General features: G+C 54.2%; 1 protein-coding gene across 1 annotated transcript in view; it reads left to right on the plus strand.

The window, feature by feature from the left end:
* The first annotated feature begins 304 nt into the window (after positions 1-304).
* Positions 305-14222, plus strand: part of LOC142024885 (uncharacterized) — a 44034-nt gene continuing 30116 nt past the window's right edge. The window contains exons 1-5 of the mRNA XM_075017205.1: positions 305-878; positions 1663-1755; positions 2684-2838; positions 8596-8708; positions 11431-12490. Of these exons, the coding sequence (XP_074873306.1) occupies positions 8630-8708; positions 11431-12490 (1139 nt within the window). The 5' untranslated portion in view covers positions 305-878; positions 1663-1755; positions 2684-2838; positions 8596-8629. The remainder of the gene's footprint in view (positions 879-1662; positions 1756-2683; positions 2839-8595; positions 8709-11430; positions 12491-14222) is intronic.

Here is a 14222-nt window from a genome sequence, read left to right on the forward strand (position 1 = left end):
AGCCCTTATATCTTTAAACCCTCCTCTAGAGCCCCCCCCACTCATGCATGGGATGAAGCCGGTCTCTGCCCACCAAAGCTTGTGGTCCACAATCGCTGTTAGTCTATAGGGTGCCACAGGACTTCCTGTTGCTTTTGAGGATAGGGCCTAACCCGGCTCCCCCTGACGCTTGTCACCCCGCAAGCGCCTTTCGCAATGGGGCGCTCACACTGCAGCGCCCAGTTTCCCAGTGGGGGCGGTGGCGGGCTGCCCCGGGAGGCCGGATGACCTCTGCTCGGTGCACGCCGCGTGGCCGGGGGAGGCCGGCGGAGCTCGGCTGCCGAGCACCCAGCCCTGCAGCGGGCGCGCCCGGGCCTGTCCCCGGGGGAAGGGACTTTCCAAAACAACCGAGCAGCGTAGCCAGGGCCCGGGGCCCGAGCGCAAACGGCCCTTCTCCGGGCCCCGGCCCCACCCGCCGCAGGGCCCGGGGGGACGCACCGGAGCGGCGCCAGGCCCAGCCGGTCCCGTGGCGCGCGGGAGGCCGAGCGGGGCCCTGCGCGCTGTGCGCTCCGGGGCCGCCGCGGGCGTTTCCCTCCCGCAGACAAAGCCGGTTGTGTCCCGCCCGGCGGGGGGCGAGGGAGGAGCAGGCACCGGGTCCCCCCCCGGGCCGGGCGCGGCGCGGTCCGGCCCCGGGGCGCAGCGCTCGGCTCCCGGCGCACCACGCAGGCGGCGGGTGCAGCTGCCTGGCCGGGCCGGGCTCGCTGCGCGCTGCCCCTTCCTGCCTCCTCCTCCCGGCGCCCGGCGCGGCTCAGCCCCTTCCTGGGCCCGGGCTCCGCCCGCCCCGCTCCGGAGGGCGCCTCCTCCTCCTCCTCCTCCTCCTCCGCCGCCGTCGCCGCCAGGTGAGGGGGGACCCCGGGGGCCCAGGACCGAGCCGGGCCGGGAAGTGACTCTGCGCCCCCCACCCCCCCGCCCAGCGCTGCTCTCTGGGGGGGGGGGGCGAGTCCCAGCGCCCCCGTCCCTCGGCTCTGCTCCCCCCCCACCGCCCCCGAGCCAGCCCCGGGAGAGCGACCGTCCCCGCCGGGCCAGGCCCGAGTCTCCCGGGCCGGGCAGGGGCAGGGACACCAGCCCTGCCAACGTGGTGGGGTTTGCGGCCCTGGCTGGAGGGGAACTAACGGGACAAAAGTCCTTGGGGCTGTGCCAGTAACAGAGCAGCCGGGAGTAGGAGCCGAACACCCGCGGCCCCTGCTCCCAAGCCAGGGCCCTCTGGGCGCTGTGCCGCTGGCCAGGGGCTCACCGGCGATTATTTCCCCTCCCTCAAGCTTTTCCCAAACCCTGTTTTCCTCGGGGCAAAGCAGAGGCAGGACACACGTACCCCCGGGGTCAGGATCTGCCAGGGAGCCGCACTTCACCCCAAACGCTGTGGCATCACTCCCCTAAAATACCCTGGGCTCAATACTAACCCAGCTCGGAGGTTTAGTCGTGTTTTCTAAATGCCATTTCTGTGTCGGCATAAAGAGAAGTTGTCCCTTCGCAGACAAGTCCGTGACAATTATAACGAGAAAAGCTAGAAAACACGTTACTGCCTGACCCTAGCAGTTGAAAAATAATGAATCAGGCGAGTGGCTTACCTACCCGGGGTTGAAATACTGAAATTCTGCTTTTTTCCCCCTTCCTTGCCTTCAGATTTCTGACCCTTTAGATGCAGCCGCTCCATGTGTTTAAGCTTTTCTCTGCAGCTTCGCGAAACTTGATTTTCACCAAAATATATAAAACAAGGTAAGATTCCAACCTTATCCCTTGAGACCAGGCGGTGGGGCGTTAAGAGACACGTGATCTACCCCAGGAGTTACCGTAACAGTATGACGAGTATCAGAGGGGTCGCCGAGTTAGTCTGTATCTTCAAAAAGAACGAGAAGTCTTGAGGCACTTTATGACAAAGATATTTTGGAGCATAAGCTTCCGTGGGCAAAGACCCGCTTCGTCAGAGGTGAGAGTTGTTTGTGAGAGCAATAGTCTGAAGTTGAGGGTGCAGATTAGGAAAAACTCTCCCCGGGAGGGTGGTGAAGCACTGGAACGTGTTACCGAGAGAGGTGGTGGATTGTCCATCCCTAGAGGTTTTAAAGTCCTGGCTCTCTGGGATGATTTAGTTGGGGTTGATCCTGCTTGAAGCAGGGGCCTGGATTTGATGACCTTCTGAGGTCCCTTCTAGCCCTAGGATTCTGTGATTCTCTGAACAAGGACATAGGCCCTGGTCCTGTGAACACTGAATTCCCTGCCCTGGTGCAGTTTGTGTGCTCTGAGTTGAGCATGTGGGCATGATTGCAGGCTGCAGGCCTGGTGTCTGAAATGCCTTCATAGAATCCTAGGGCTGGAAGGGGCCTAGGATGTCTAGTCCAGCCCCCTGTCTAAAGCAGGGTGCAATCCATCCCTGCATCCGTCCCCACATCCATCCCCGCATCCCTGTCATTAATAAAGATGTTGAACGATGCTGTCCCCGGAACCGATCCTTGTGGCCAACCAGACATTGAGCCATTGATCACTACCCCTTGGGCCCGACCATCTAGCCAGCTTTCTGTCCACCTTACAGTCCCTGTTTTCAATCAACACTTTCTTAATGTATGGGCAGGAATGTTGTGGGAGACAGTATCAAAAGCTTTGCTGAAGTCGAGGTATATCACATCCACTGACTTCCCCATGTCCACAGAGCCAGTTACCTCATCATAGAAGCTCATCCGATTGGCCAGGCACGACTTGCTCTTGGTGAATCCATGTTGACTACTCTTGATCACTTTCACCTCTGCCAAGTGCTTCAAAATGGATTCCTTGAGGATTCCCTCCATGATTTTTCCAGGGACTGAGGTAAGGCTGACCGGTCTATAGTTCCCTGGATTGTCCGTCTTTCCTTTTCTTAACGATGTACCTTACATTTGCCTTTTTCCAGTTATCTGGGACCTCTCCCTATTTCCATGAGTTTTCAAAGATAATGGCCAAAGGCTCTGCAGTGACATCTGTCTTAGAGAAAACTGTCCCTGGAGCAAATGTTAATTCAGCCTTCGACAGAGCTGCTGAAAGTCACTATGGACCTCACGTCCCCAAAATCAATTCTGTCTGTGGTTATGAAATGCTGACCGGAATAGGGCCCCGATGCTGGCTGAGGTCTCTGAGTGCAACCTGACTGTGCTTTTAAAAACCACGCCCATCTGGCTCTGAGTGGGACTGGAGCTGTAGCACTTCTGAAAATCCCATTCTCAGTGAAAACCATTTCTCGAGATTCTGTTTGGCCAAACACAGAATTCCAAAAATTGTAAAATGTTGTTAAATCAATCAGTTTCTCAGAACCACGTTCCCTGTGATATTACAGTACTTAGCTGCTCTGCATAGATGTAGATGTGGGGCCCCTAGACAATCAAGATCCAAAAGATGACAAAAGTCATTGTGAAGCAACTCAATGAATTCTTTGCTTCAGTTTTCATGACTGAGGATGTTAGGGAGATTCCCACACGTGAGTCATCCTCTGTAGGCAGTTCTTCAGATTTATCACAAGAGCGAGATGTCATTAGAGGTGGTTTTGGAACTGATTGATAAACTTAAGAGTAACAAATCACCAGGACCAGGTGGCATTCATCCAAGAGTTCTGAAAGAACTCAGATGTGGAATTGCAAAGCTGTTAACTGTGGTTTGTAACCAATTCTTTAAATCAGCTTCTATACCTAGTGAGTGAAAAATAGATAATGTAATGCCAATATTCAAAAAGGGCTCTAGAGGTGATCCTGGCAGTTACAGACCACTAAGTCTCATGTCAGTACTGGCCAAATTAATTGAAACCATAGTAAAGAATAAAATTGTCAGACACATAACAGAATATAATTAGTTGTGGGAAAGTTAACATGGTTTCTGTAAAGGGAAATCATGTCTTACTTATCTGTTAGAGTTCTATGAAGGGATCAACAAACATGTGGACAAGGGGGATCCAGTAGATATAGTGTACTTGGATTTCCAGTGAGCCTTTGACAAGGTCCCTCACCAAAGGCTTTTACATAAATTAACTTGTCATGGGATAAGAGCGAAGATCCTTTCATGGATTGAGAACTGGCTAAAAGGCAAGAAACAGAGGGTAGGAATAAATGGTAAATTTTCAGAATGGAGAAGGGTAACTAGAGGTGTTCCTCAAGGGTCAGCTCTAGGACCAATCCTATTCAACTTATTCATAAATTATCTGGAGAAAGGGGTAAACTGTGAGGTGGCAAAGTTTGCAGGTGATAGTTAAACTGCTCAAGCTAGTTAAGACCAAAGCAGACTGAAGAACTTCAAAAGGATCTCTCAAAACTGAGTGATTGGGCAACAAAATGGCACATTAATTTAATGTGGATACGTGTAAAGTAATGCACATGGGGAAGAATAACCCCAACTGTACATACAGTATGATGGGGGCTAACTTAGCTACAACTGATCAAGAGAGAGATCTTGGAGTTATCATGAACAGTTCTCTGAACACATCACGCAGTGTGCGGCAGCAGTCAAAAAAGCAGACAAGATGTTAGGAGTCATTAAAAATGGGCTAGAGAATAAGATGGAGAACATCTTATTGTCCTTCTATGGAACCATGGTACACCCACATCTTGAACACTGCGCACAGCTGTGGTCTCCTCATCTCAAAAAACGTATATTGGCATTAGAAAAAGTTCAGAAAAGGGCAATTGAAATGACGAGGGATTTGGAACAGGTCCCATGCAAAGAACGAATAGAGACTGGGACTTTTCAGCTTAGAAAAGAGGAGACTAAGGCTATGTCTACACTATGAGATAAAATCGATTTAAAGTCAGTCGGTCAGTTTTTCCAAGTGCCAGGTCTTTTAGCCACCTGGGGGACATCTCCCCCGGTGGTCACAATTTTCAGGGGCTGGCTGTAGCTGGGAACTTTTAGCCACCCAAAGGGATGTCTCCCTTGGTGGTCATGATTTTTGGGTGCTGGCTGTAGCCAGGGGTCTTTTAGTCCCCCACGGGACATCTCCACTGGTGGTCATGATTTTCGGGGGCTGGCTGTAGCCAGGGGTCTTTTAGACCCCCGCAGGACATCTCAATTGGTGGTCATGATTTTCGGGGCTGGCTGTAGCAGAGGGTCTTTTATCTGCCATGGGGATGTCTCCCTCAGCAGACACGATTTTAGGTCAATGGATGAAAATACTTTGTCGCTAGAGTGGCTGTCCTCGGGGTCCAAACTTTTTATACGGGCTTTGTCAAAGGCCACAGGAGCTGGTTTTATTCTGGGGCCTTTTAGGCTCCTGAGCCATAACTGTTTCAATGATTCATTTGAGTTTCAGTGGAGCAACCGGATCTACGTTAACGTAAGGGTCTTCTTTTGCAGGAGGCCTACGTCCAGATTCAAGGCCCTACATTATGAAAGGGTCTCTGTGGGCGGTCATGATTTTTCGGGCTGTCAAGTGCCTGCTTCTTTTAGCCTCCCCGAGCCATCGCCAATGATTCATTCGAGTTTCAGTGTAGTACCCGTGACTACTTAGACTCCTCTTTCCCATGAGACCTAAATCCGTATCCAAGGCCAAAATAAAGCCTAGGCACGCTGCTCATCGAGGCAGGTGGTGTGTCTCCCTGGCTGGTCACAGTTTTGGGGGCTGTCAAATGTCACAATTTTCAGGTGCTGGCTGTACCCCTGGGTCTTTTAGCGCCCCAAGCCATACGTGTTCCAGGGAAGGCAATGTAGTAGCTATACACTTACCACAGTTCTCAACGTAAGGCTTGCAGTGGGCAGTATTCTTCTCCTGAGGGTCTTCTTTGGCAGGTCCAAACCTGGCTGTAGTCTGGGGTCATTTAGCCGCCCCGAGCCGTAACTGTGAATGACTCATTTGAGTTTCAGTGTAGCAACCACGTCTACCTAAACATCCTTAACGCAGCAGGGGAAAGAGGGGAATGACATGTGGGAAGATGGCATTATATACTCACACCTACTGCGGGGCCAGAATGCTGCGGGGCTCAGGAAACTGTGGGATAGGTTCCTAAAATACGCTGCTGCGGCGCTCTATTTAAGCTACTTGTGTTTGGCAGCAGCAAGTCGATTTTGTGGGGAGCATGTGCGAAGGTGAAGATGCTCAAAATCAAATGGATAAAACTCAGCGTTAAGAAATTGATTTTAATAAAATCGATTTTATCTCATCATGTGGGTGCAGCCCGAGCAGGGAGAAGGTAAGATATATAAAAGTGCAAGTGCTGTGGAGAAAGTGAACAAGGAAAAATTATTTACTTGTTCCCATAATCTCAGAACTAGAGGACACCAAAGCTGTGTCTACACGTGCACGCTACTTCGAAGTAGCGGCACTAACTTCGAAATAGCGCCCGTCGCGGCTACACGCGTCAGGCGCTATTTCGAAGTTAACTTCGACGTTAGGCGGCGAGACGTCGAAGTCACTAACCTCATGAGGGGATTGGAATAGCGCCCTACTTCGACGTTCAACGTCGAAGTAGGGACCGTGTAGACGATCCGCGTCCCGCAACGTCGAAATTGTGGGGTCCTCCATGGCAGCCGTCAGCTGGGGGGTTGAGAGACGCTGTCTCTCCAGCCCGTGTGGGGCTCTATGGTCACCGTGTGCAGCAGCCCTTAGCCCAGGGCTTCTGGCTGCTGCTGCTGCAGCGGGGGATTCATGCTGCATGCACAGGGTCTGCAACTCGTTGTCGGCTCTGTGTATCTTGTGCTGTTCAGTGCAAGTGTGTCTGGGAGGGGCCCTTTAAGGGAGCGGCTGGCTGTTGAGTCCGCCCTGTGACCCTGTCTGCAGCTGTGCCTGGCACCCTTATTTCGATGTGTGCTACTGTGGCGTGTAGACGTTCCCTCGCAGCGCCTATTTCGATGTGGTGCTGCGCAACGTCGATGTTGAACATCGATGTTGCCAGCCCTGGAGGACGTGTAGACGTTATTCATCGAAATAGCCTATTTCGATGTCGCCACATCGAAATAGGCTACTTCGATGTAGGCTTCTCGTGTAGACGTAGCCCAAATGAAATTAATGGGCAGCAGGTTTAAAACAAGTAAAAGGAAATTCTTCTTTACTCAGCGCACGGTCAGCCTGTGGAACTCCTGGCCAGAGGAGGCTGTGAAGGCCAGGATTGTAACAGGGTTTAAAAAAGACATAGATAAATTCATGGAGGTTACGTCCATCAATGGCTATAGCCAGGCTGGGTAAGGAACGTTGTCCTTAGCCTCTGTTTGTCAGAGGCTGGAGATGGGTGGCAGGAGAGAGATCATTGCCTGTTTGGTTCACTCCCTCTGGGGCACCTGGCATTGGCCACTGTCAGCAGACAGGGTACTGGGCTGGATGGACCTTTGGTCTGACCCAGTGTGGCCATTCTTATGTTAATGTGCCAGACATGACTGAGTGATGCTCTGATATGGGAGCGAGCTTGGCTTTCCTTTTAAGGATCTAGATAGAAGGATTTCCCTTCGTTAAATGTAACCGTTACAGCGCTTTTGGCTTTGCCCCACAAAAAGTGTTTTTACTGCTCTCGGAAATATTTCTTTTCCTTCTGACGGCAGGTCTACACTGCAGCAGAAGGTGGAGTTAAGGTACGCAATGCCAGCTATGACGTACCGTAATTCGGGCTTCTGTCGACCTCCCTTAGTCCTATAGGAAGCAGGAGTATCAGTGTTAAATGCAACCACCTTGTAAGTTTGATTAGTGCATCTCTACTGGGTGCACTGAACTGAACTCCAGAAGATCACCCTGCAGGGAAGACACACCCTAAGTATAAATCTGAATTTTGCCTTGCGTTGTTTTATTGGTGACAAAGCCAGTGCTCGTCAGCTCTGTAACTTGGGGGTCTGCATTCAAACCCCTGGTACAAACGTGTTTTTTTTTCATGCAAAGGAATTAGTGCGTAACTTTGTGGGAAAGAAAACCCAGGCTTTTGTCCCATCGCTGTGAGCTCAGACCTCACAGCTACACAACCGTTTGCCACAGGGTGAAATTGTCCTAGGTGGGATGGATCAAGAGAAAATGCACATGTGGTTTTTAGCACCGCTTTGAGTTCGATGCAGTCACTCCAGATCAGCTCTGGTGTAAAGTGAGCGCCAGGTCAGGCCCCTTGAGCCTATGGAATAGTAACACCCAGAATGTGTCAGGACCGGTCTACGCTAATGCGGAAGTTCAAATTAAGATATATAACTTCAGATAGTTTAATTACCTAGCTGGAGTTGACGCACCTTAATTCAGGCTTCCACTGGTTCGCTCCCATCACCCTCCATTACCCTCAATGAGGGGTGGGAGAACTGGTGCTGACACGGCCATGTTGATATTCCTGCAGTGGAAGACGCAGCCTTAGTGAGGTGAAAATAAGCCCCTGGGGCAGCATCTGTCACACACCTGAGCCAGGCTGCCGTGTTCCAGGGGAACATGGAGCAGGTGTCTGTATATGTCACTGCAGAACTCCGGGTATTCTGACACACCCTGACTCCCCTTCAGGGGTGTAAGACATTCATTTCCCAGACAAACACGCTGTGATCCATTTGGCTCCCACCTGCCTTCAGTGCCAAAAGCGATTTGAAGTCCTGAAACATTCTGGTAACAAACATTCCATCACCCCACTCTCACCTGGCGTCTTTCCCCCTCGGCAGGATTTCTGATTCCCAGACCCAGCGTGGTCTCCAGATGGAGCCAGGGGAAGAGCTGTGGGACCCCAATCTCCAGGGCGCTGAGGAAGGGGAGAGCCCAAGAGGCACCTGGGCAGGTGAGGCATTGGCTAAGCAAACTCTTAGACCTGTGGGGTGTGAGCCTGTGTCACTCTGCGGCCCACAGCCGAGAATCGAGTCCGTTCCAAACCATGAGGCACAGGTAATTCCAGATGCTGCCACTGGACTCTAGGTTGAGCTCCACTACTTCTGTGGCTGTACCGCCTCCGTTTCCCATTTTATTCCCCTCTGACCATTTCACGGGTGCTCACAAATAATGGGAGAAGCCAGCGCTGGAGGAGAGACAGCCAAACTTCCATGCAAACTGCTGGCGCTTGCACAAAGCACACTGGGGCAGGACAGAACGCGCCTTTTCCTCTGTAACCCCCTTTCTGTGGTACCGAAGCCCCGTCCCTCCTGGAGCCGTGCAGGAGGGAACTGCAGACAGGAGTGTGATTTGCAAGTTGACTCTGACCTCCAAGGGCTTTAAGCTGCTGTCCCAGCCTCACTTGCTTTTCCCAAAACACTGCGCCAGCAAAGGCAGCTGGAGCAGCAGTTTGCTTCTGTGTCTTTATTGGAGTGAAAACATCTGTTGGGTTAGTCTGGAAATCCAGCCACACACACACACACCCCCGTACACCACAGGCACCTGTGTACAGTAAGAAAAGGGCAAAGTGTACGAGCAAACAAGCCCATCGCTGTGATGTGGTGTCTGTATTTAGGCTGTGCACGTTGTTATCCCAACTGCTGGTTCTCGCTCCTACTACCCTCCATGTGCCCCCGACCTCTAGTTGTGCTCGCTTATTGCCCTGTGTCCGGGTGGGGGTGTAACCCCAACATCGGAGGCGCTCCACAATGTACAGGAGTGCCTAGCTGTGTGCATACGTGTGTATTTGGTGCCTCTGTTGTTACCCGCACAAATTTCTTTTTCTCTTCCAGACTCGGGGACACACACACCTTTACCCTCTCTGTAGGGTTCAAGGTGTGACCCTGTTCATTTAAACTCTCACCCTTACCCAATTCCTAAGGCTCAGGGTGTAATTCCCTGCGGGTCTGCAGGATCTGTGCCACTGAAAAAGCCTTACACAGTAATATTCTAATTCTCTATTTATTTACAATTGCCGAGAAAGCAGAACACATGCTAAGCACACAGTATCATGCTCAGCAGTCCCGACAAGCCAGCGGCCTTCCCCTGTGGAGACAGACAAAGTCACTCTCTGGATGCTGCGCTGCACCTCAGGGTCTTGGGTGGGGGTGAATCCTCCTTAAGGTGTTCCTCCTGCCTTCCTTCTTTCCTTCCTTTCCTGCTTGCTGCTGTTTGCTTCCTGGACCCCAGTTTAAGTAGTAAAACTTGAGTCCTGCTTAGCTACACCTTGGCCAATTACTTTAGTATAATTTTACTAGCCAGTCATAACACACTGTAACACAATTACCTAACCAATCATAACCCACCACCTTAACTGATTTACACCTCACAAAATTAATTGTACAGCAGACGGAGTAATTGCGAACCAGACAGAGATTATACAGAAAGCAGTAGAAGAGTGAAGAGTCATCACAGAATGGGGATCCCACAACCTCAGCTGTTGAGAAGTCGTTGCTGCCAGACACAATGCTGTTAACTAAGTTTTCTTTACCCATCCTGAGATCTGTTTCTTTCTCTGGTGGCAGTGGGTGGCATTAGGACGTGGTCTTCGTCTTTACAGCCTGATGTGACGCTATTGTACTGACGTGTGGATGGAATGTGAGTGTGTGACCTGGAGCTCTACAGTGAATGGCGGCTGCTTTTCTTTATTCTGGCTGCAGAAGAGCTCTCAATATGGCTAGAGAGAAACCATGCTGGTTATACTGTTACACTGTGTGTGTGTGTGCATGTGTGTGTGCAAGGTACCTGGCTCTGTGTGTGTTTGTGAGTGTATGTGTACACACACAGTGCTGCTGGGGGTTCCATACGTATAACCAACACTGATCTGTTGGATACATGTGTCAGGCTGCACAGAGCCCAGGGTCTTTAGCACTTCTCCATTCTCATTACTGTCACTCTAGCTGTTGTGGCAGCTGAACCTGACTCAGGAGGTTCAGTCACTCCCCAGAATGCAGTTTCTCACAATCTCCTTCCCTTGCCCTGTTACATCCACTGATGAACCCTCTGGTTGTCACTGACGAACCCTCACTGGAGCCCCAGGCCCCAGTTCCCTCGGCTCCTGTCAGCACTGGCTGTGAGAAACTGTTCCAGGCAGCTCTGTCCCTGCTTGTCTCTCCCCTTTCTGGGGTCCAGACATGCTGTGTGCAGTTTGGTGATGTGTGTCTTGGGTGAGTTCAGAGCAGAGATGAGGGAGCTCAGTTCCCGGCGGAATTTTACTGCTTTAAATGGCCTGGGGTCAAAATCTGGGAATGTTCGGTGTGGTAAATATCCCACACAAACCCGATCTCACAAAACCAGTGTGTCTCCCCCACCTGGGGCAAGGAGAAGAGCTGGAGGTGCTTGGGCTCCAAGAACATGTTGATCACAAGAGACACACCTGGGCAGGTGCTTGGGGGTTAAGACCAGGACGTGGAGAACAATCTTGTTCCCACAGAGAAATCCTGATAGTCAGGACCATCCCCAGCTCTTGTATCTTCCCACCAGCAGGGGCTGTGTTCCCCGCAGTATTCCAGTGGGACGGGCAGGAGGAAGTCACCCCTCCCAGGAAGGGGCGGAGGGGTGAATTCAGCCCTAGTGGTTTGGTTTGGTTTGCTCTCCCTGGCCCAGGGACTGACTGGGTTCCGTCTCTGTCCCAGCAGGCGATGGGACGCGGAGCAAGAGTGAGGAGGAGCCGCCTCGGCAGGACAGTGCTGAGCCCCTGGAACCGGATGAGGAGGGACTGGGGAGCGCCAAGGGGGACGTTTTCCCAGGGCAGCGAGAAGCCTGCAGGGCTCCGGGCAGCCCTGAGGAGGAGCCAAGCAGCCCCTCAGGGCAGGGACAGGAGAATCCCGGCCACTCGGGGGGAGGTTTGGGGACAGACGATGACTCCGCAGCCCGCAGGGGCCCCTGCCCCGGGGAGAAGCCCAACACGTGCGAGGACTGTGGGAAAAGCTTCAGCCTGCGGTCGAACCTGGTCACCCACCAGCGGTTGCACCTGGGGGAGCGGCCCTACCAGTGCCCCGAGTGTGGGCGCTGCTTCAGCCAGAGCTCCCACCTCATCACGCACCAGCGCCTGCACACGGGCGAGCGCCCCTACCGCTGCCGGGACTGCGGCAAGAGCTTCAACGTCAACTCGGACCTGATCAAGCACCAGCGCACGCACACGGGCGAGCGGCCCTACCCCTGCGCCGAGTGCGGGCGGCGCTTCAGCAGCAGCTCCAACCTGACACGGCACCAGCGGCTGCACACGGGCGAGCGGCCCTACCGCTGCGAGGCCTGCGGGGAGAGCTTCCGCGACTGCTCCTCGCTCACCATCCACCAGCGGGCGCACACGGGCGAGCGGCCCTACGTCTGCCCCGCCTGCGGGAAGGGCTTCACCGACAGCTCCCTGCTCGTCAAGCACCAGCGCACGCACCGCACCGAGAAGTGCTTCGACTGCCCCGACTGTGGCAAGAGCTTCTCCACCAGCACCTACCTGGCCCGGCACCAGCGCACCCACCTGGCGGAGAAGCCCTACCGGTGCGAGGAGTGCGGGCGGGGCTACAGCCAGTTCGCGCACCTCACCACCCACCAGCGCGTGCACACGGGCGAGCGGCCCTACATCTGCCCCGACTGCGGCAAGAGCTTCACCACCAGCTCGGCCCTCACCAAGCACAAGAGAATCCACACAGGCGAGCGGCCCTACGTCTGCCCCGACTGCGGGAAGAGCTTCACCCAGAGCTCCAACGTCATCACCCACTGGCGGCTGCAGCACGGCAAGTCGCTGTGAGGGGCCCGCGGGGTTACCATGGGAACAGCAGCTCTGCCTGTCTCCATCCCCAGCACAGCAAGTGACTGTGAGGGTCCCAAGTGGTTACCATGGGAACAGCAGCTCTGCCCCACCCTGTCCCCAGCACTGCAAGTCGCTGTGAGGGGCCCGTGGGGTTACCATGGGAACAGCAGCTCTGCCTGTCTCCATCCCCAGCACAGCAAGTGACTGTGAGGGTCCCAAGTGGTTACCATGGGAACAGCAGCTCTGCCCCTCCCATCCGCATCCCACCAGAGGCAGCAGCTCTGCCCCTCGCCATCCCCACACACCTGCCCCAGGGACAGCATCCCCAGCAGAGACATACTGGGAACAGCGATTTTGCTCCTCCCCACCCCATCATGGCTGCCCCCGGGACAGGAGCTCTTCCTGCTGATTCCCACCCCTGGCACCAGCTGTTTGCCTGCCTTGGCCTGGCCCAGGAGGTGGCCGCAGCCAGAGAACCCCCCTGGCTTTGTGGGCTGAGCTCTTCTCAGTGCCGCCGAGTCCCTGTGCCCCCTGCCGATCTGGTTGGATGGGGAGGGAAGGAACCTTCACCCCCACTGCACCTACCCCAGGGCTCTCAGCCAGGGTCCCACAAACCCTGCCCCTCCTGGGGCTGCTCAGGGCCCGTCACATGTCCCTAAACGTTTCCCTCCTTCACCTCACATGTGGTCACGCAGAGCAGGCGTCATGCTGAGGTCGGCAGGAGCATGAAGCAGGAGCACACAGGCAGTGCATGGGGATCGGGTAGAGGGAGCCTGGCTCCCTTGGAGCTGAGGTTCTGGCCCTTGCCCATCGGAGCTGAGAGAGTGATGGCCCATCAGCTGACACGGTGGTCACTGGAATTTGTGCACAGGTTCTCTTTGACCCTGCTCCTGCCCTTGGTGATCACACACCCGCCACCCGCCCCCAGGACGCGGCTGGAGCAGGTGCTTGTGGACGTGAATTTCCAAGTTGCCCGTGTGAGTGATCAGTTAAACCAGACTTTAAATTCAGAGACACCCAGCCAAGAGCAAACAGCACCACGTGACGTCCGTGGCCCGCGGGCTGCAAGGAGCACAGGCTGCCACTGAAATCCCTGGGCTGAGCAGTGGAACCTCAGAATGTGGCCTTGCAGAAGGGGTAGGAAACATCCGACGGTGGCACCAAGCGATCAGAGGCAGCGGCAAGCGACCAGTCGCAAAGGCGCACCACTGCAGAGGTGTGTGGCAACTGCAGAGACAGCCCCGTGCTCCCCCTCCCACGTCTCTGAGGGGGAGGTGAGCCATGTCCAACCACCTCTGAACTCTGGGTCTTCCCTGACCACGGGCAGCACAGTGACGTGCTAAAGGGGACAGTCATTCATCGGACTCCCCCACTTTAATGTGGGAAACTGAGGCAGGAGACATTGCCCTACACGCTGTGGGGTCACGTGCTCAGAATGGGGTTGTGGCGTTTTCCCGAGTTAATGCTGGACTCCCTGTCCCTCCTAATAAAGGTTTTCCTACAGACGGCCTGTGTGCTTGCCACTGGGGCAGTGTTGGCTCTCAGCGGCATCCAAAGAGTGCGTGCCACCTTCCCAGGTTGCTGGCTGGGAGCGTGAGCCGGTGCTGCTTTGTGCTGGTAAGAGGAACCCCCAGAGAATGAGCCTGGCTGCTGCTGCCGCTGCCGCTGCCTACACCT

This window comes from Carettochelys insculpta, chromosome 22 (genome assembly GCF_033958435.1).
Source record: "Carettochelys insculpta isolate YL-2023 chromosome 22, ASM3395843v1, whole genome shotgun sequence".
Taxonomy (NCBI): Eukaryota; Metazoa; Chordata; order Testudines; family Carettochelyidae; genus Carettochelys; species Carettochelys insculpta.